The 23084-nt window shown below is 43.5% G+C and overlaps 1 protein-coding gene across 8 annotated transcripts in view; it reads left to right on the top strand.

Annotated features, from left to right (window-relative positions):
* mtr (5-methyltetrahydrofolate-homocysteine methyltransferase) overlaps window positions 1-22844 on the top strand; it is an 81252-nt gene extending 58408 nt beyond the window's left edge. For 6 of the 8 annotated variants that reach the window (XM_061705279.1, XM_061705280.1, XM_061705278.1 and 3 more), the window contains 11 exons: window positions 5242-5309; window positions 6693-6813; window positions 8729-8810; window positions 8981-9079; window positions 9268-9343; window positions 12776-12931; window positions 18474-18673; window positions 18767-18967; window positions 19447-19639; window positions 21952-22064; window positions 22332-22844. In XM_061705279.1, the coding sequence (XP_061561263.1) occupies window positions 5242-5309; window positions 6693-6813; window positions 8729-8810; window positions 8981-9079; window positions 9268-9343; window positions 12776-12931; window positions 18474-18673; window positions 18767-18967; window positions 19447-19639; window positions 21952-22064; window positions 22332-22421 (1399 nt within the window). In that variant the 3' untranslated portion in view covers window positions 22422-22844. Of the gene's footprint in view, window positions 1-5241; window positions 5310-6692; window positions 6814-8728; window positions 8811-8980; window positions 9080-9267; window positions 9344-12775; window positions 12932-18473; window positions 18674-18766; window positions 19033-19446; window positions 19640-21951; window positions 22065-22331 lie in introns of those variants that run through there. The other 2 variants (XM_061705282.1, XM_061705285.1) reach the window with 2 other exon arrangements.
* Window positions 22845-23084: the final 240 nt, after the last annotated feature.

The raw sequence follows: 23084 nt of genomic DNA, 5'->3' as shown, positions 1-23084 counted from the left end.
GGGGCTCGAAGGCGAGCGCCTGGTGGCCAGGCCTGCACCCATGGGGCCCTGCCGGGCACAGCCCGAAAGGGTAACGTGGGTCCCCCTTCCCATTGGTGGTGGAGGGAGGCGGGGACCTTGGCGATCCGATCCTTGGCTACAGAAGCTGGCTGTAGGGGCGTGGAATGTCACCTCTCTGGCAGGGAAGGAGCCCTAGCTGGTGTGTGACGTCGAGAGGTTCCGACTAGATATATTCCGGCTCGCCTCCACACACGGCTTGGGCTCTGGTACCAGTCCCCTTGAGCGGGGTTAGACTCTCTTCCAATCTGGAATTGCCCACGGTGAGAGGCGCCGAGCAGGTGTGGGTATCCGTATTGGCCCCCGGCTCGGCGCCTGTACATTGGGGTTCACCTCGATGGACGAGAGGGTAGGCTCCCTCGCCCTTTGGTTGGGGGGACAGGTCCTGACTGTTGTTTGTGCCTATGCACCAAACAGCAGTTCAGAGTACCCACCCTTTTTGGATTCCTTGGAGGGGCTGCTGGGGAGCGCTGCCACAGGGGACTCCATTGTTCACTTCAATGCTCATGTGGGCAATAACAGTGAGACCCGGAATGGCGTGATTGGGAGGAACGGCCCCCCTCCCCCGATCATAAGCCTAGCCGTGTTCTGTGATTGCACTTCTGTGCTCATCACGGATTGTCCATAACGAACACCATGTTCAAGCATAAGGGTGTCCACACGTGCACTTGGCACCAGGACACCCTAGGTCGCAGTTCGATGATCGACTCTGTGGTCATGTCATCGGACTTGCGGCCGCATGACTTGGACACTCGGGTGAAGAGAGGAGCGGAGCTGTCAACCGATCACCACCTGGTGGTGAGTTTGCTCCGATTGTGGGGGAAGATGCCGAGCCAACCTGGCAGGCCCAAACGTATTGTGAGAGTCTGCTGGGATCTTCGAGCAGAATCCCCTGTCAGAAGGAGTTTCAACTACCACCACCGGCAGAACTTCACCCATGTCCCGGAGGAAGCGAGGGACATTGAGTCCAAGTGGACCATGTTCCGTGCCTCCATTGCTGAGGCGACCGAGCTGTGGCCGTAAGGTGGTCAGTGCCTTTCGTGGCGTTGGTGGACACCATTGGTGAAGGATGCGGTCAAGCTGAAGAAGGAGTCCTATCGGGCCTTTTTGGCCTGTGGGACTCCTGGGGCGGCTGATGGGTACCGCCTGGCCAAGCAGAATGCAGCTTTGGTGGTTGCTGAGGGAGAAGCTTACTTCCTGATTAGATGTAACTCTAACAAGGTACAATTTATCGTCAGTAGTAGCGCCAAGAGATCGTTTAAGGTAAAAGTCAATGTCTTTAAGGTACGTGGCTGTGTCGTGTGAACTGTCAGATTTAGGTTCAAATCTCAGAATGTTGCTTGCAATTTACGTGTTTTAAGCTCATACCTGTAGAGACCCCAGGATAATATACAAACGCAGGGGAGACATTGAGCGGCTCGGCGCTGCCAGGGTCGGAGAGGGGGGCCGTTGGCAGGGGCCGTTGACCGTATCCCAGGGAGGTCGGAAACCAAGCTCTGCTTTGTCGATCCTAGGAGACAGACTGACAGGTGTGTGCTCATTGATGTCATCAGACAGTGTTTGCTGTGGGAAGAGTTGTTGCTGGTGGGCAATTCATTTGCGGGCTGCCTGTAACAAGTGTTATTCCGTCTTCCTGTTCTAGCGTTAGCTTTTGCAGATGGCGCAGGTCCGATTCTAGTACTGTCAATTGAAACATGAGTTCACATGAGTACTCAACGCTTTTAGAGCGTTCTTCTTTGAGCATCTCAAGCTGAGTTTCAACATTGAGGTGCGCTTGGACAAGGTTTAAACGAGTGTTGGACTCTGCTAGCTGTGCCGTTAAGTTGATTTGTTGTTGCTGTTCAGCTTCAAGTTTGAGTTTCCTTCAGCTCCCGCATCGCTCCATTTTAGCTGTGTCACTAAGTTTACAATGATGCAACTGAGCGTTCAAGCGAGATTTTTATCTAAGGTTTTGTGCTCCGCATCACTTATAGGTTGTGCCATGTTGCTATTGAGGGCTTTAAGGCTAGCATCTTTGACAGATTCTGCATAACCTGGGACGAGGTCCTTTGTAAGGTTACTTATAACCCCAATTCCAATGAAGTTGGAACATTGTGTTAAACATAAATAAAAACAGAATACAATGATTTTCAAATCATGTTCAACCTATATTTAATTGAATACACTACAAAGACGATATTCAATGTTCAAACTGATAAACTTGAATGTTTTTAGCAAATAGTCATTAACTTAGAATTTTCTGGTTGCAACACGTTCCAAAAAAGCTGGGACAGGTGGCAAAAAAGACTGAGAAAGTTGAGCAATGCTCATCAAACACCTGTTTGGAACATCCAACAGGTGAACAGGTGAATTGGGAACAGGTAGGGGCCATGATTGGATATAAAAGGAGCTTCCCTGAATTGCTCGGTCATCCACAAGTCAAGATGGGGTGAGGATCACCTCTTTGTGAACAAGTGCGTGAGAAAATTGTCGAACAGTTTAAGGACAATGTTCCTCAATGTACAATTGCAAGGAATTTAGGGATTTCATCATCTATGGTCCATAATATCATCAAAAGGTTCAGACAATCTGGTGAAATCACTGCATGTAAGCGGCAAGGCCAAAAACTGACATTGAATACCCGTGACCTTCGATCCCTCAGGCGGCACTGCATCATAAACTGACATCAATGTGTAAAGGATATCACCACAAGGGCTCAGGAACACTTCAGAAAACCAATGTCAGTATATACAGTTCGACGTTACATCTGTAAGTGCAACTTGAAACTCTACTATGCAAAGCAAAATCCATTTATCAACAACACCCAGAAACGCCGCCGGCTTTTCTGGGCCCGAGCTCATCTAAGATGGACTGATGAAAAGTGGAAAAGTGTTCTGTGGTCCGACGAGTCCACATTTCAAATTGTTTTTGGAAATTATGGATGTCGTGTCCTCCGGGCCAAAGAGGAAAAGAACCATCCGGACTGCTATGGACGCAAAGTTCAAAAGCCAGCATCTGCGATAGTATGGGGCTGTGTTAGTGCCAATGGCATGGGTAACTTACACACCTGTGACGGCACCATTAATGCTGAAAGGTACATACAGGTTTTGGAGAAACATATGGTGCCATCCAAGCAACGTCTTTTGCATGGACGCCCCTGCTTATTTCAGCAAGACAATGCCAAACCACATTCTGCACGTGTTACAACAGCGTGGCTTCGTAGTAAAAGAGTGCGGGTACGAGAGTGGCCTGCCTGCAGTCCAGACCTGTCCCCCGTTGAAAATGTGTGGCGCATGATGAAGCGTAAAATACGACAACGGAGACCCCGGACTGTTGAACGGCTGAAGCTGGACATCAAGCAAGAATGGGAAAGAATTCCACTGACAAAGCTTTGACAATTAGTGTCCTCAGTTCCCAAACGTTTATTGAATGTTGTTCAAAGAAAAGGTGATGTAACATAGTGGTAAACATGAGCCTGTCCCAGCTTTTTTGGAATGTGTTGCAGCCATAAAATTCTAAGTTAATGATTATTTGCTAAAAACAATCAAGTTTAGCAGTTTGAACATTAAATATCTTGTCTTTGTAGTGTACTCAATTAAATATAGGTTGAACATGATTTGCAAATCATTATATTCTGTTTTTATTTTTGTTTAACGCAACGTCCCAACTTCATTGGAATTGGGATTGTAAAATAATGTAACTATTCTTATATTACAAAAGAAAATAAATCCCATATTATCACCATATAGACGATAATATGGCCGGCGGCCGACTGGTTAGCACATCTGCCTCACAGTTCTTAGGACCCAGGTTCAAATCTGGCCTCACCTGTGTGTATTTTGCATTTTTTCCCTGTGCCTGTGTGGGATTTCTCTTGATTACTCCGGTTTCCTCCCACACCCCAAAAACATGCATGGTAGGCATGGGCTGCAATACGTGCCAGCAGGAACTGAATTTTAATCATTTGAATTTCTACACTTGAATAATTGCATTTACAAACTGAATTTGAAAAACAGAATTTGAATTTGTAATGTTAAATTTGAAACATTGCATTTAAAAACTGAATCTGAATAGTCTAATTGAAATTGAATGTATTAGTTTGAAACTGAAGTCCAATAAACTTGAAAGTGAATGTAAGACATTTTTATCCGCAATGAAGATTCAAAATATATATTTTCACAGAGTTTGATCATTTCAGATTCAGTTTGACAAATTCAATTTCAAATTAGCTATGACAGACTGCAAGGAATAGCAATAAATCGGTGATACACAGATTAGTCTTCGGCCAATCAGCGCCTTCGTTTTTTTTATCACGTGACACAGGGTCTCTCCGGAAAGTCAAATCTTCTAACCGGCAACAGTATTTGAACCTTTATACCACCTTTCCTTAACCCTTTCTGGAATGCATCATACGGTCAGAAAGAGAGTCTTCAATCAACCTATCACACATGTTTTTGGGATGTGGGAGGGAACCGGAGTGCCCAGAAAAAAACCCCGCAAGCACGGGGAGAACATGCAAACTCCACAAAGGCGGGGCTGGGATTTGATCCCCGGTCCTCAGAACTGTGAGGCAAGATGTGCTTAACAGTCTCACACCGTGCCGCCTTCCGAGTAATCGATTTTTAAAATGATGTACTGCATTACAAAAGAACACATTCACTCCCATTTACACAGTGTCCCTCACCGCACCTCACACCTCCCGCAGCTGCTGCCTGCCTGCCAGGTATCATTCTGAAGAGTGAAATAGGGAATGGTGTACAATCTTCTAATGTTTTCAGCATGTTTCAAGCACGTCCCTCTGGTGTTCACTCTTAATATTACAGTGGGTTCACTGTATATGACAGTACACCAACATCGCAGCAGACCCTGCGATGTGACTATTGCACACACATACATCGCGATGATGATGCGCAAACAAAATATCGTGCAGCCCTAGTGAGTAGTTATTTTTGGGGTATATATTGGGAAATTTTGTATCGTATATCTATGTATTGTATGTATGTACTATATGTATGCATTTTACTGTATGTACTCACGATATAGCGAATAAGCCGCAATATAAGTCCCATAAAAAATTATGTGAAGCAGCAAAAAGTGAACTGTGATTTTCATATGGATTGTCATCCACTTTCTGTGTTTATTCAAATACTTTACAATAATTTGGGTTCAAATCAGTCATCAGTGTACATGCTATTTGTATTTCAGGGTGGTTGACTTAGGTGTGATGGTTCCTTGTGATAAGATTCTCAGAGAGGCCATCCAACAAAAAGCAGGTACAATTAGCAAATAAATAAATTTCACCTCATGTTCAGAAATCATTACCATCTTTCTTCTCAGGTCTGTATCTGTTGCATACAAGAACCTAATTAGTGTAGAAAATATGTAGATTCTGTTAACCCACGGATCTTGAATCTAGTCTTCCAAGACAGAAATCTTGCATGATCAAACCTAATCTAACCTAACAAAGACAAATAAGAGGAAACACCACCAGATATGTTGAGCCGATGTTTCCTGGATGTTGCCGAAAGGACCGGAGGTGGGAATGTTGTGGAATGGTGGTGTTTTGGAAAATACTTCTTGCCATCTGGTGAACCCACTCATACATAATATGATTATCTTTATATGTGTACCAGGCTTTAAGCCCTGTACCTGATTTTGCCTCGTCCTGACCAAGGATGACAAACGCCAGACTATTGTATGGTGTACAAGATTATCCTATAAAATGATCCTGTGGTCTGAGGTGTGTTAAGAGTTAATTTGTCCGATAATAGGGTCCGAAACGGGTTGGGGCTCACAATCTTTAAGTACCCCAAAACATAAATCGTTGTTTTGTTTCTAAATACATTACACATGTTTGAAGATAAGTGCTGAAAACGTGCAAAGACTGAGAACAATATAGTACTGAATTGTTGAGATACAGCTGAAGATTCTTTTTCACATAAATGTTTCTGGTTTTGTGGGCGGGGCTAAAATCTATCCTTGTGACATCAAGAGGGTTGTTTTTCAAAGCAAGTCTACGACCTAACCATTCTACAACAGTCCCGCCGCTGGTCTCTTCGCCAACACTCAGAACCATCACACCTTATCCAGCAGCTTGTAAAATCAGGCCTTAAAAATAACAGAATGCCAATATGGTTCACACACCGGAAATACAAAGTCCGGTGGACCTCTCAGCTCGTGGAGGTGTGGGAAGCTCAAGAGTGCTTGTTTAACATCTCCGCCAAGTTTTTCCACCTTTTTACGATTTCGGTCTTGGCGGACTAGATTGACACTGTTGGTCCATGTGCTGAGATTATCGGAGCACACCACACCACACGCGCAACCAAAACTTTTGAAATGCCTGATTTTGTATCTTCGTGGGTGAGGACTATAATAGTGTGTGGGTGTCGTCTTGTAAGATTTGAAAAATCCTTATGCCTTACTCATGCATTATGGTGCATGTCTGTGCCTTATCATGCCAGAACAATTTAGCTCTGGAGCAGGAGAGTTTGATATTGACATTGATATTTATGGTAAACACGGTCAGACAAAAAATGTTTTTGGTGGTTTGAGAAGTGTGCAACAAGTATGACAGTCTTATGATTAATTCAATCCTGAACATCGTGCACAAGTATTATTAACTGTCAAAAACTAATCCAACATTTGGATTCTTGCAGACATTATTGGATTGTCCGGTCTGATCACCCCCTCTCTAGATGAGATGATCTATGTGGCCAAAGAGATGGAGAGACTGGGAATGGCAACACCATTGTTGATCGGGGGAGCCACCACATCAAAGTAATACAAAGACTCTGCAGTGCACTTCTTCTCTGTCATTGGCCACATTAGTATGGTTTTAGTGTACAGACACTTTGTGGCGAAGAGAGAAACTTCCTCTTTTGTTTTTGTCGAGAAGAGGCTGAGAAATTGTTTGGCAAAGGCCCATATTTGCGGTTTGCTTGCTTCCTTATTGCTTCATGCTTATGATGCTTCATATCAGATCTAGTTTTAAAACAAGACAAAGAAACGCATACAAACCCCAATTCCAATTAAGTTGAGATGTGTCAAATGTAAATGAAAACAGAAGACAACGATTTGCTAATCATTTCAATTGAATACACTACAAAGACAAGATATTTAATGTTCAAATTGATCAACGTTTTTTTTTGCAAATATTCTCTCATTTTAAATTTGACGCCTACAACACATTCCAAATAAGCTGGGACAGCGGCATGTTTACCACTGTTTTACATGATCTTTTAACATTATTCAGTATGCAGTAGTAGTAGTAGTAGTAGTAGGTGGAATTCTTTCCCTTTCTTGCTTGATTTACAACTTCAGTTGCTCAACAGTCCGGGGTCTTCGTTGTCATATTTTGCGCTTCATAATGCGCCACACATTTTCAATGGGAGACAGTTCTGGAAAGCTGGCACGCCAATCTGGTACTTGCACTCATTTACTATGAACCCACACTGTTGTAACACTCACAAAATGTGGCTTGGCATCGTCTTGCTGAAATAAGTAGGACCGTCCCTGAATAAGACGTTGCTTGGGTGGCAGCATACTTGTATGTTGCTCCAAAACCAGATGCTGGCATTTGAACTTTGCGCTGATAAGAATCCGGATGGGCCATTTCCTCTTTCCCCCGGAGGACACGACATCCATGATTTCCAAAAACAATGCGAAATGTGGACTCGTCAGGCCACAGCCGGCGGTGTTTATTGTTGCTATATGGCTTTCACTTTGCATTGTAGAGTTTGAACTTGCATTTGTAGATGTACAACAAACTGTGTTAACTGACAATGGTTTTCCGAGGTGTTCATGATCCCATGTGGCAATATCCTTTACACAATGATGCCGGTTTTTAAAACACCATAGGTGAAGAAATCCCTAAATTCCTTGCGCATAGGGCTCCTTCTGGGGAAACACTGAAAGAAGTAAAATATTATAAAACAGTAGAATCAGTGTAAGAGAAATGATTAAAAAAAACACAGATCTAAAAATACAGGCAGGACTTAAACTATTAAAATGTCCTGAATAATAGACCAAGAAATATAAAAAATGATCCAAACATAAATAGCAGACCTAAAATATCTAAGCTGGAATAAACTAATCATAAATAACAGACCTAAGAATATAAAAGCAGTAAGTAAAAATGAAAGCCAATGTATTTAGTTAGAAGCTAAATTCAAAAGGTAGGTCTTGAGCATGTTGCTAAAAACAAGAACAATCTCTGCAGCTCTAAGGTTCTCTGGCAGGTTATTCAACAAACAGGGGCCATAAAACTGAAACGATGCCCCGCCGTGAGAGCGTCCTGACTTTTGGAACGCTTAAAAGGCCAGTGCCGGAGGATCTCAGTGCTTGCGAGGCTTCATAGGCTCGAAAGAGAAGAAGGCCCAAGACCATTAAGACATTTAAAAACCAATAAAGGAACCTTAAAATCAATGCTGAAACACACGGGGAGCCAAAGCAGTGATTTTAAAATCGGGGTAATATGTTCCTGCTTTCTGGTCTTGGTCAGGACACGTGCTGCAGAATTCTGTAGTAATTGTCTGTCATCTGGTGGTGGAACATGGTTTTACAGTGTGTGGCGCAAACGTGAACTGAACGTACAGCAGTGGGTCATCATGACCTGAGGACAGTGGCTGGGTGGTGGGCCGTTTTCACCTCTGGGATTTGTTGTGGCGTGAATGTTATGTTTCTTGTTTGATAGGACTCACACAGCAGTGAAGATTGCCCCGCGCTACACCTCTCCTGTTATCCATGTTCTGGACGCTTCTAGGGGTGTGGTGGTGGTAAGAACGTCTACTGCTGCACGACCTTAGCGAACACACACTTGCTAGCATACATACGAGCATGTTTTGCGTGGAACACAGATCACTGTTTTATTTTCGAGAATTCTTTGGTGAGAAAAATCAGCTCTGCAAAGGAACACATAATTGGATTTTTCTTCATTGTGTGTCAGTGCTCTCAGCTTCTGGATGATAGCGCGAGAGAGGACTACTTTGAAGACCTGAAAGAGGAATATGAAGAAATAAGACAAGAGCATTACGACTCCTTGAAGGTAGGACAAAGCAACATTATTATATTATTAACCTATTGCTAATGTTGCATACACAATTGATGGCTCCTATAATTTGAGTAATTTCACATTTCACAGATTACATATTGATACTGCACTGTAGTATGTTTTAGATAATACATTTAGCTTGCCTCTCTCTCGATGCTCTCTGTTATACTTTTTATTTTTAGGACCGTCGTTATCTGTCTCTGTCCCAGGCAAGAGAAAAAGCTCTACATATTGACTGGCTATCAGCGACTAAACCAGGTAAATTGTCTTATAAAATATTTCCAAATGTATCTGTTCATAACCATTCCACAATTTGGCAAGGGTACTTCTGTGGTTGTACTGGGGAAAAAAAAAAAAGGAAAAAAAAGACTGTGGCTGCATACGTCGTCTTACCTAAAACTAATACATTGGTCCCTTCAGAAACAAGTTTCATTATTTCTGCGACCGCGCTTGGAACTTAAAACACTTGCGCTGTATCTGAATTCCTCTTTTCCCATTGAAATGAATAGCAATGCCATTAATCCGTTCCAGCCCCCGCCTCAAAAAAAACAAAACATTATTTAAATGAGGAAAATAACACTCCACATTGTTATACTTTATCAAAGCATACATCCATCCATCCATTGTCTGTACCGCTTTATCCTGACAAGGGTCGCGGGCCTGCTGGAGCCTAGCCCAGCTATCTTTGGGCGAGAGGCAGGGTCCACCCCGAACTGGTCGCCAGCCAATCGCAGGGCACCTATAAACAAACAACCATTCATTATTTCTGCGACCACGCTTGGAACTTAAAACACTTGCGCTGTATCTCAATTCATCTTATCCCATTCAAATGAATAGCAATGCCATTAATCCGTTCCAACCCCCGCCTAAAAAAAAAAACAACATTATTTAAATGAGGAAAATAACACTCCACATTGTTATACTTTATCAAAGCATACATCCATCCATCCATTGTCTGTACCGCTTTATCGCGGGCCTGCTGGAGCCTAGCCCAGCTATCTTTGGGCGGGAGGCGGGGCACACGCTGAACTGGCACATACAAACACACAACCATTCGCACTCACATTCACAACTTAGGGCAATTTAGAGTCTTCAATCAACCTACCACGCATGTTTTTGGGATGTGGGAGGAAACCGGAGTGCCCAGAGAAAACCCACGCAGGGACGCGGAGAACATGCAAATTACACACAGGCGGGGCAGCGATTTGAACTATGAGGCACATGTGCTAACCAGTTGTCCAGGTGCCGCCTCAAAGCATACAGTAGGGACATAACTGAATAGAATTAAAAACAATTCCACGTTTTCTTTCCCACACTATGAATTGAATGGCTATTGTGCTGCTCTTTCTGGTGTGCCCACCTTGGCCACCTGGTGGCAGTATAAGACAGACAGATGAATATACTGTTCATTTAGGTGTTATGTTATGAATCCCACTCAAATTCTAGGCAGTCCTGCCTGGATGCAACAGCCATTCATATTGCAGCGGAGCTTTTCCTGCCCAGAACGCAAGTAGGATCCAGAACGCTTTATTGAGACATATAACTCCTCTCTCAACTCATCAGTATGGCGCTATTATGAGTCTTTCTTTGCAGAGGATAAAGAATATATGACTATGAGTCCCGTTATATTTTCTGTCTAAGCGGCACCATTTGTGTTCAAGGCTAAGTAAGCTATGTGGTTTTCTTAAATACAAAGGTTTAATTTGCTTTATTTTATGTTCAGTTCGACTTCAACTCGAAGCGACTTTAAGCAACTCGAAACCTCATTTTTGATGAATTGTCCCCTATTTACCAAACTGAATGACTTACTGTGAAGTGTGTTCTGTTGGGTTCACTGCCACCGAACAGCGTTCATATCTCAAGTTTGCGCTTGCACGTCAAGGCAAAAAACTCAGAAGTCGAGTCACTCGTATCTCAAGGCGTCACTGTACTGTACTGGCACATTTCAATGTATTGCAACACTTTTCTTCAAAGTCGCAGTCAAATTAACGCAGTTTCAATACCATTCCTAATATATCAGATTACCGCCCTCTTCATGTAACCCCATAGATTTGCTTTCAGAGTGTAGTCTGGGTTTTTAGTCTTCTGAAGGCATTACAGCAGCCCCTCCCCCCCCCCCCCGAATCACCATTCTCGAATTCACCGACTTGCACATTTTTTTTGTAGAACATATCTAAAACTTTTCACTGAACAACACACCTATTTGCGCCTATCGCCGTATATCTGCATGTTCTTTTTGTAACACGAGGCTGCCCAAACGGCCTGCTCTTTCTAAGGTGCCATGTTAATAGAGAAGTAGCTAGCGTTGGCCACCAGCTGGTAGCCTGCCGGCTTGACAGTGAACAGTGCATGGTGGAAGATTCCAGTATTAAGATCTGAGAGGCAGGCGAGGCTAATTGTTGGGTTGAAGCCGGAGAAAGCAGGATAGGATGTCCAGAAGATGCAGAGAAAGGGTTTGGCAGTGATGGAAGATAACAACATAAGGTTTGGTCAGGGCCATGCATCACTGAGTCAAAAAGATAATAAAATGGCTGATTGGAAAGTAGTAAGTTGGCATTTTTTACAGGTTTTTGGTGTGGTGTAATACTGCACATAAATAACATTCAAATGAGATATACGATCAATATCCAACGTTCTCTTTTTTTTGAAGAGGCTTAACGACAGCGACTTTAAGAGCTTCAAGAAACTCGCCTGGCTGAAGTGAGCAATGTATTAATTGCTGCAAATCAGCCAGTACTGATTTCACAATAGTTTTGAAAAAGTCAGATGGTATCGAGTCAAGACGGCTAGTTGACGGTTTCAGCAGCCGAACTGTTTTTTTCTCTATAAACCTTGACATGGTAATAAGAGTTTTTCATTTTGCTGACTTATGCTGATACTTAACCTGATGGATTGTATTTTTGCTATGGTCTCTCATTTATGTATCTTAATAGACACAGAAGCTGCCTTAACTTTTGGGAGAATCTGTTCTTCAAAGAACACACAACAATGATCAGAAATAGAGTCCTTAATGTCAACTGATTGAATTTCAACATCCTTAGAGATTACCAGGTCTAAAATCGTTTTATGGACTCGTTTTATGTTTCGAGAGGTCAAATGTGTCCAGTATAGCAGAAAGTTGTTTCAAAATCTTTCCCATGCTATCGTCAACATGAATGTTAAAGTCTCCCGGTAGGAGGAAAGAGTTGTAGTCAGTACAGATCACCGACAGCAGTTCTGAAAATTCCTCCATGAATTTTCCATCGTACCTTGGAAGTCTGCGGAAAATAAAGAAATAATGATTTCAAAATAGCAGCAATTCCGCCACCTTTTTTTTTTTTTTTTTTTTTTTTTGAAGCCATTCAGAAGTCGACTTGCTGGTGTGCTTTGGGTCGTTATCCTGCTGCAGAACCCAAGTGTGTTTCAGTTTGAGGTCACACACTGATGGCTGACGACACATTATGGATAATCTAACGTAACCCTAACCTGCTAGATATTGAAAATTCCAAGTTTTCTGGGAAAAGGACCTTTGTCTGCACTTGGCAAACATTTCTGGATAATATCATTATTACAATATTTCAGAAAACTATTGGGATCAATTTGAGGCCCCAAGCACTATTTTTGTGTCAGTTTCTAGAGTGGGCACTGTACAACAGATACTTCAAATGCAACTGGTATGCAAGATGAGAATGATTTTGATTTATCTTTCAGTGACTCCTCAATTGGTTGGCACCCGTGTGTTTGATCAATACGACCTGACCAAACTGGTTCAATTCATCGATTGGAAGCCTTTCTTTGATGTCTGGCAGCTCAGGGGGAAATATCCCAATCGAGGTTACCCTAAGATCTTCAATGACAAGACGGTTGGTATGTATTCCCAATTTGTCAGGTTATTCAATTTTAGAAAACGTCTCCTCCCGATATTCACTAACATGCTACCATATCTTTTTAATGGCACAATGTTAAGCGCTGATGGCACACAGACGACAAATGTCAAATGATTTGTTATTATTTTAAGTTTTTAACTTTTACTGGAAAGCAAAATTTTTTTATTCCGTTTTTCAGTCGTTTTGTCGCTTCATATTTTCAATTTATATCATTTTGACAGGAGATATTATTAATGTAGCGCTAATTTTTTTATTTTTCAAAATGTTTTTCTTTTAGTTATTTTGAAGTTTATTTATAATGGGGCAGCAAGCACTGACAATGGGTCACACAAAGTAACTGCTTTGCACGTCTTGACCTCTGAGGGGCACTTGCAGTAATAGAGAAAGTAAAGGTTACGATCAAATATTGTTATTATAACTCGTTTTTCACAGAGTTTGAAGAATATAGGCCAGAGAGTATTGTTATATTGCCTGTTTGTATGTGTTTATACAGTGTTTGTGCACCAATATTCATTGTTTTGAGAGATGTAAGTGCCGCGATTTTGGATAATAATTTTCGTTGGCTCGTCAATGGTGTTTTTTCATTTATTGTGCGTTAGCGTTGAGCTAGCGATTTTGTGAACAAAAATGAAGAAAGAAACGATGTCTGTGATGCATTTGAACATTCAATAGATGTAATTCATCAGTTATGTGAGTTTAATTTTACAGTGACGCTAAACTGGAGTGTCAATAAACGACATTAAGCCAGCAACATTCACTCATACTCATTGCTACTATGTTAGCACCTTACCAACCTCTTGTTGTGATCACGTGGGCTTTGCTTGCCATCTAGGCCTTGCTGGACCAACAGTACTGGAGCTGAGCATGGAATGGACTGCTTGTATAGGAGTGTTAAAATTGGAGATTTTAGATCCAGGCCGATCCTTGTTTTTTTGTTGGCATTGGACCAATTTAAAAGATCGGATCGGGACACCCCTATATAAATATAAATATCCATCCATCCATCCATCCATCCATCCATTTTCTACCGCTTATCTGAGGTCGGGTCGCGGGGGCAGTAGCTTTAGCAGGGACGCCCAGACTTCCCTCTCCCCTGCCACTTAATCCAGCTCTTCCGTTGGGATCCCGAGGCGTTCCCAGGCCAGTTGAAAGACGTAGTCTCTCCAGCGTCTCCTGGGTCGTCACCAGGGTCTCCTTCCGGTGGGACGTGCCCAGAACACCACACCAGGGAGGCATCCGATTCAGATGCCCCATCCACCTCATCGGGCTCCTCTCAATGCGGAGGAGCAGCGGCTCTCCTCTGAGATCCTCCCGGATGACCAAGCTTCTCACCCTATCTCTAAGGGAGAGCCCGGATACCCTGCGGAGGAAACTCATTTCTGCCGCTTGTATCCGGGATCTCGTTCTTTCGGTCACGACCCACAGCTCATGATCACAGGTGTGGGTAGGAATGTAGATCGAACGGTAAATCGAGAGCTTCGCTTTTCGGCTTAGCTCCTTCTTTGCCACAACGGGCCGATGAAAAGTCTGCATCACTGCAGACGCTGCACCGATCAGCCTGTCGATCTCCCGTTCCATTCTTCCCTCACTTGTGAACAAGACCCCAAGATACTTGAACTCCTTCACTTGGAGCAGGATCTCATCCCTGACCTGGAGATGGCAAACGCCACCCTTTTCAGACTGAGGACCATGGTCTCAGATTTGCAGGTGCTGATTCTCATCCCAGCCGCTTCACACTCGGCTCGAAAAGCTCCAGTGAGAATTGGAGATCACGGCTTGATAAAGCCAACAGAACCACATCATCTGCAAAAAGCAGAGATGCAATTCTGAGGCCACCAAACCGGACCCCCTCTACGCCTCGGCTGCGTCTAGAAATTTTGTCCATAAAAGTTATGAACAAAATCGGTGACATAGGGCAGCCTTGGTGGAGTCCAACCCTCACCGGAAACGAGTCCAACTTACTGCCGGCAAGGCGCACCAAACTCTGACACCAGTCGTACAGGGACCAAACAGCCCATATCAGGGGGTTCGATACCCCATACTCCTGAAGCACCCCCCACAGTACTCCCCGAGGGACATGGTCGAATGCCTTCTCCAAGTCCACAAACCACATGCAGACTGGTTGGGCGAACTCCCATGTGCCCTCAAGGACCCTGCCGTGGGTGTAGAGCTGGTCCACTGTTCCACGGCCAGGACGAAAACAACACTGCTCCTCCTAAATCTGAGATTCGACTTCCAGACGGACCATCCTCTCCAGCACCCCCAATAGACCTTACCAGGGAGGCTGAGGAGTGTGATCTTCCTGTTGTTGGAACACACCCTCCGGTCCCCTTTCTTAAAAAGGGCGACCACCACCCCAGTCTGCCAATGCCGAGGCGCTGTCCCCAATGTCCACGCGATGTTGCAGAGGCGTGTCAACCAGGACAGCCCCACAATATCCAGAGCCTTTAGGAACTCCGGGCGAATCTCATCCACCACAAGCTCCTCGGGGCCTTGCCACCGAGGAGCTTTTTAACTCAACCCCAGAGATAGGAGAGCCCGCCTCAGAGAACCCAGACTCTGCTTCCTCATGGGAAGTTGTGTCGGTGGAGTTGAGGAGGTCTTCGAAGTATTCTCCCCACTGACTCACAACGTCCCGAGTCGGGGTCAGCAGCGCCCCATCCCCACTATACACAGTGTTGATGGAGCACTGCCTCCCCCCCACCCCCGAGATACCGGATGGTGGACCAGAATTTCCTCGAAGCCGTCCGGAAGTCTTTCTCCATGGCCTCACCGAACACTTCCCATGCCAGAGTCTTTGCTTCAGCGGCCGCCAAAGCTGCATTCCGCTTGGCCAGCGGTACCCATCAGCTGCCTCAGGAGTCCCACAGGCCAAAAAGGCCCGATAGGACTCCTTCTAGGATTCTGCCAGACGTTCCCAGCAGACCCTCACAATACGTTTGGGCCTGCCACGTCGGACCGGCATCTTCCCCCACCATCGGAGCCCACTCACCACCAGGTGGTGATCAGTTGACAGCTCCGCCCCTCTCTTCACCCGAGTGTCCAAGACATGCGGCTTCAAGTCCGATGACACGACCACAAGTCGATCATCGAACTGCGACCTAGGGTGTCCCTGTGCCAAGTGCACGTGTGGACACCCATATGTTTGAACATGGTGTTCTTCATGGACAATCTGTGATGACCACAGAAGTCCAATAACAGAACACCACTCGGGTTCTGATCGGGGGGACCGTTCCTCCCAAACACGCCCATCCAGGACTCACTGTCATTGCCCACGTGAGCATTGAAGTCCCCCAGCAGAACGATGGAGTCCCCAGCTGGAGCGCTCTCCAGCACCCCTTCCAAGGACTCCAAAAAGGGTGGGTACTCTGAACTGCTGTTTGGTGCACAGGCACAAACAACAGTCAGGACCTGTCCCCCAACCCGAAGGCGGAGGGAGGCTGCCCTCTCGTCCATCGGGATGAACCCCAACGTACAGGCGACGAGCCTGGGGGCAATAAGTATAAAGCCCCAGACAACTTAGCTCCTAGGATCATTGGGACACACAAACCCCTCCACCACGATAAGGTGACAGCTCAAGGAGGGGTAAATATATAAATATAAATATATATATATATATATATATATATATATATATATAATACACACACTCACACATAGGTACACACACAGCGGCTGAAATAAGTATTTAAAAATAGTGATCATTTTTCTCACTATATATATTTCCAATGGCGCTATTGACATGCAAATTTCACCAGATGTTGGGAACAACCCAAGTAACCCATACATACAAAGAAAGTGGAATACATTAGTTCATAAATTAAGTTGTGTGCAATAATGTGAAATGATGTAGGGAAAAAGTATTGAACACGCCAACTGATATTTATTTAATACTTTGTACAAAAGGCTTTGTCTGCAATGATGTCCGCCTCCTGTAAGGAGAAACTAGTCGCATGTACGGCTCTGGTGGGAATTTGGCCCATTCCTCCACACCAGCAGTCTTCAAATCTTGAAGGTTTCGTGGGCTTCTTTTATGGACCTTGAGTTTCAGTTCTTTCCATAGATTTTCGATTGGATTGAAGTCAGGTGATCAGCTGTGCCATGAAAGCAGCTTTTTTTTTTTTTTTCTCCTTTCAAACAATTAAGAATTTCCTTGGCAGTATGTTTTGGTTCATTATCCTGCTGAAATATCCACCAGCATTTCATTTTCATCGTCCTCGTACAAGGCAGCGGATTTTTGTCAAGAATGTCTCGGTACATTTGCCCATTCATCCTTCCTTCAATAGTGTGAAGTTTACCAGTACCATTTGCTGAAAAGGAGCCCCACACCATAATTCTTCCATCTCCGAACTTCACTGTTGGCATGGTGTTTTTAGGGTGACGCGCAGTGCCATTTCTCCTCCAAACGTGGTGTGTGCATTATGGCTTCCAAAGAGTTACATTTTGCTCTCATCAGGCCAGACTATATTCTCCCAGTATTTAACTGGCTTGTCCAAATGTTGTTCAGGAAACTTTAAACGAGCTCTGACATGCTTTTTTTTAAGCAATGGGGTCTTTGCGTGATGAGCGTGCATATAGGCCATGGCGGCGGAGTGCGTTACTCACGGTTTTCCTTGTGACAACAGTACCTGCTAATTCCAGGTCTTTTTGAAGCTCTCCACAGGTGGTCCTTGGCTCTTGGACAACTCTTCTGATTATTCTTTGCACCCCTCTGTCAGAAATCTTGCGAGGAGCAGCTGATCGAGGCAAATTTATGATGGGATGATTGGCTTTCCACTTAACGTATTATGGCCCCAACCGTGCTCACTGGAGCATTCAGAAGCTTAGGTATGCGCCTGTAACCAATGCCATCGTAATGCTTTGCAACTGTCTTGAGACAGCTCTTTTCTCTTACCCATCACGAAATGTGCCTTGACTCACACTTTGGCAATGAGACCTTTTTGTAGGCCATCAATTAGGACTTAACCAGCTGATATTCATTTGCACTGACAAGGGGCTGGATTGCTGTTTGGTTATTGATAGATTTTAGGTGTTGTCTTGGCTTTCCAAGCCTTTCTTCATGTGTTCAATACTTTTTCCCTGTGTCATTTCACATTATTACACACAACTTAATTTCTTATCGTATTTGTCCTACCTTCTTTGTATGTATAGTTTACTTGGGTTGTTCCGAACATCTGGTGAAAATTTCATGTCGATAGCACCTTTGGAAATATATTGAGTTAGAAACATGGTGACCTGTTAAATACTTACTTATTTCAGCCGCTCTGTGAGTGTGTGTGTCCCCGTGTGTTTATATATATATATATATATATATATATATATATATATATATATATATATATATATATATACATATAAACAGTTCTCAACATTTGGAGGGGAGTATATATTTATTAGCTTTAAACCTACAATAGTAAAAAAAGAAAAAAAGAAAGGTATTTTGGTCAGTAATGATTTTTTTTCCCCGCATTCTGAAAAGCTAGATGAATATGACCAATCTCATTGATATTTATTCCTTTTAGGATCGGAGGCACGTAAAGTTTTTGATGATGCCCAGCGACTGCTTAACCAAATGACTGTTAATTCAAGTCTGACGGGGCGAGGATTGGTGGGGTTCTGGCGGGCCCAGAGTGATGGTGACGACATCAACGTGTACAATAATTATGATACAGTGCACAGAGATTCCAAGCCAATCTCAGTATTCCACGGTTTACGGCAACAGGTGAGAAAAATTATGAATACAGTCTTGCCAAAGACATTAGGTCTAGAAGAATGTGGGTCTGAAGTAAGGCACACCATTATATTTCTCTGTCAGGTGGAAAAGGAGGGTACATGTTCAGAACCCTACCTGTGCTTGGCAGACTTTGTGGCACCCTTAGACAGCGGCCTGGCAGACTACATTGGATTATTTGCTGTGGGAGTGTTTGGTGCTGAAGAACTGAGTCAGCAGTTCCAGGCTGAGGGAGATGACTACAGCAGTATTATGGTCAAAGCTCTGGCTGACCGACTGGCAGAGGTGCGGGGATGGATCGTATTTCTCATCACTGCAATGTATTTAAATGTCTTCATTTGGCATTTCAGGTGATGCTTTTCCGGGTTCAGTTGAACATTTGTGTAAATATTATTGAAACAAATGATTCATTTTACTTGTTGGCTACATGTAAATGACTAAAAGGATGAAAAGATGGTCAACGATGAAATTAGTACAACTGGTCAGGCTCATTCAGTCAATCTTGAATAGTATTCAGCTTTAGATCGACCAGTTAATCTCTGTTCTTTTGAGAAGTTTTGCATGAAGACAACAATGCTAAAAAGGATTGTCATTCACAATGAACTGCAGCTAAAACTGAAAACATGTAATATACATGCCGAACAAGTAGTTAGCGATAGCACAATTCTCTAAAGAGACCCCTTTGAGAGCACCTTTAGCTCCATCATAGTAATGTACAGTAAGTGCCACCCAGTGGAATATGCCCTCCTCTTAATTTTCCCCAGGCATTTGCCGAGGAGCTACATGTCCGTGTGCGCAAGGAACTTTGGGGCTACTGTGGTGGTGAGTCTCTCCAGACCTCAGACCTCCACAGGGTTCGTTATCAAGGTATCAGACCAGCCGCAGGCTACCCAAGCCAGCCTGATCACACTGAGAAGATTGTAATGTGGAACCTGGCTGGAATTCAGGAGAGTATTGGTAAGAATACTCACTTTTCATAACTACTGATGGATGTTGTTCGAGAAAAAAAGAACAATAGTCTAAAAACATTCACCATTTTTGTGAATAATGTCTGCTCCAATACTTTTGCTCACTTGAAAAGTGGGTGGGTTCAAACAAAAGGTGCTCTGTCCTGAGTTGTTGAACACATCGAGATGTAAATGCCATGAAATAAAAGCTGGAATTCTGAACTTTTGTCTCATATTAATTTTTTATCTGAAACCCAAATGTCTTCAGTATACAACAAAAACAAAGGAATTGACCTTGCCGTTCCAATGCCTTTGGAGGGGATTGTATGTAATCTTTGTAAAACACTTAAGTATATTTATATACTGTATGTACAAGCCCTATTCCAATGAAGTTGGGGCGTTGTGTTAATTTGCAAATCATGTTCAACCTATATTTAATTGAATACACTACAAAGACAAGATATTAAATGTTCAAACTGATCAACTTTATTGTTTTTAGCAAATAATCATTTACTTAGGATTTTATGGCTGCAAGACGTTCCAAAAACCCTGGGACAGGGTCATGTTTACCACTGTGTTACATCACCTTTTCTTTGAACATTCAATAAACGTTTGGGAACTGAGGACACTAATTGTTGAAGCTTTGTAGGTGGAATTCTTTCCCATTCTTGCTCGATGTACAGCATCAGCTGTTCAACAGCCCGGGGTCTCCGTTGTCGTATTTTACGCTTCATAATGCGCTACACATTTTCAATGGGAGACAGGTCTGGACTGCAGGCAGGCCAGTCTAGTACCTGCTCTCTTTTACTACGAAGCCACGCTGTTGTAACACGTGCAGAATGTGGTTTGGCATTGTCTCCTGAAATAAGCAGGGGCGTCCATGAAAAAGACGTTGCTTGGATGGCAGCATATGTTTCTCCAAAACCTGTATGTACCTTTCAGCATTAATGATTACCCATCGCATTGGCACTAACACAGCCCCATACCATCACAGATGCTGGCTTTTGAACTTTGCGTCCATAACAGTCCGGATGGTTCTTTTGTGCTTTGGCCCGGAGGACACGATGGCCGCAATTTCCAAAAACTATCTGAAATGTGGACTCATTGGACCACAGAACAGTTTTCCACTTTGCATCACTCCATCTTAGATGAGTTCGGGCCCAGAGAAGCTGGCGGCGTTTCTGGGTGTTGTTGATGAATGGCTTTTGCTTTGCATAGTAGAGTTTCAAGTTGCACTTCCGGATGTAGCGCCGAACTGTATTTACTGACATTGGTTTTCTGAAGTGTTCCTGAGCCTGTGTGGTGATACCCTTTACACATTGATGTCGGTTTTTGATGCGGTGCCGCATGAAGGATCGAAGGTCACAGGCATTCAATGTTGGTTTTCAGCCTTGCCGCTTTCATGCAGTGATTTCTCCAGATTCTCGGAACCTTTATTATGGACCATAGATGATGAAATCCCTCAATTCCTTGCAATTGTACGTTGACGAACAATGTCCTTAAACTGTTGGACTATTTTCTCACGCACTTGTTCACAAAGAGGTGAACCTCGTCCCGTCTTTGCTTGTGAATGAGGGTTAGGGTTTCACGAGCTAGGGAAGCTGATTTCACAATTCAGGGAAGCTCCTTTTCTACCCAATCATGGCACCCACCTGTTCCCAATTCGCCTGCTCACCTGTGGGATGTTCCAAACAGGTGTTTGATGAGCATTCCTCAACTTTCTCAGTCTTTTTTTGCCACCTGTCCCAGCTTTTTTGGAACGTGCTGCAGCCATAAAATTCCAAGTGAATGATTATTCGCTAAAAACAATAAAGTCAGTTTGAACATTACATCTCTTGTCTTTGTAGTGTATTCAATTAAATATAGGTTGAATATTATTTGCATTCGGTTTTTATTTGTTGAACACAACGTGCCGACTTCATTGGAATTGGGGTTGTAGTAAATACTGAATTGGTATGGCTTGGCGACGACATTGTGTTCAAGCATTTTGGGTACATCTGTGATGGCGTTCACCAGCAATTAAAATCTGGAATTCAAATTTTGGATCGCAACAAAACCAGTGGCTGACGGTTGGCCATTCATGAAAAATGAAAACAATGACGAGGTTCGGCCACTCGGCCTGTGTGCGACGGGCATTAGATGCAAGTCGTAGATACAGCATTTATACCACCTTGTGGGTTTGCCGCAGAGATTTTTTAGTGTGCAGGACACCGTTCAGGTTTATTTTTTTTCTTGGCTCATTAAGGTATGAATGCGGTCACGTGTGTGTGCGGAATATGTAATAATATGCAGGGTGTTTAAATGCAGTGTTTATGTGTTTAGGTATTGCTCTGACAGAGTCACTGGCAATGACGCCCGCTGCCTCAGTCTCTGGACTTTATTTCTCCAACCCACAGGCTTTATACTTTTCTGTCGGAAAGATCACCAAGGAGCAGGCAGGTTACGCAAAGCATTTGACTCTTGCACTCACATTTCAAAAATGAAATCGCCAGATTTGTTGAAAACAAAATAAGAAACTGAAGAAATCACACATACTGGTTTTCACACACTTTGCTCAATACGTTGTTGACGGACCTCAGAAAGCAGTGGGCTCTTTGCACATGAGTCTCATACGTTGATGAAACACAGCTCAGTCCTCTACTTGTACTTGGTTAGCAATCTCTCCACTGACGTATTCCATTTGTTTGTTTTCTTCCCAACAGGTGGAGGATTATTCAAGAAGGAAGAAGATGAGTGTAGAGGAGATCGAGAAGTGGCTCGCTCCCATCCTCGGTTACGACAGTGAGGTGTAGAACCGCACCGCACCGCCACCGAGCGTGACAACATCCAGTTAGTATTGTTTCGTGTCCACCGTCAGTATCACTTACAATAGGAGCTGTGCACCATACCGTATATATATATTTGACAGTATTACTGAAAAACGGTGCATAGTCGTCAGAAATGAAAGATGAATAAAAGGAGGAAGTGGTGCGGAAAGTGGATGGATGGATGTTAAAGGTGTTGACTGTTTTCATTCTACAGCTTACTGAACTCAGGCTGCGGTGGCTGATCTGTTTGAATGACACTTTGACTTGCTTGATTGTTCTTTTTCGTTTCATTTTTTTGTTGTTGTTGATGGAAATGTTTTTTATTTAAGATTGATGTTAAACAGAAACAAATTATATTGGTGTTACACTTTTTTTTAAATTGTCAAAAATAAACTTTTTAGTATCTGATGTTCTGTCTTTTTGACTCTCCGCACCACATTTTCGGAGCTCATTTTCATGTGTTCAACTGAGCTCTGATTGAACTCAATGTTTGTACAGTAAACCCTCGTTTACGTCGGTGACGTTCCAGAAAACCCCAATAAACGAAATCCGCAAAGTGGCGACCGAGAGGACTGTGAATACGCTCCACCCGACTGGCAACCATTCACGCTGTACTGTGATCGTGCGTGGTAGGTGTCTTGCATTAAA

The sequence above is a fragment of the Phycodurus eques genome, chromosome 19 (genome assembly GCF_024500275.1).
Source record: "Phycodurus eques isolate BA_2022a chromosome 19, UOR_Pequ_1.1, whole genome shotgun sequence".
NCBI classification, from domain to species: Eukaryota; Metazoa; Chordata; class Actinopteri; order Syngnathiformes; family Syngnathidae; genus Phycodurus; species Phycodurus eques.
This window is presented reverse-complemented; position numbering and strand designations above follow the sequence as displayed.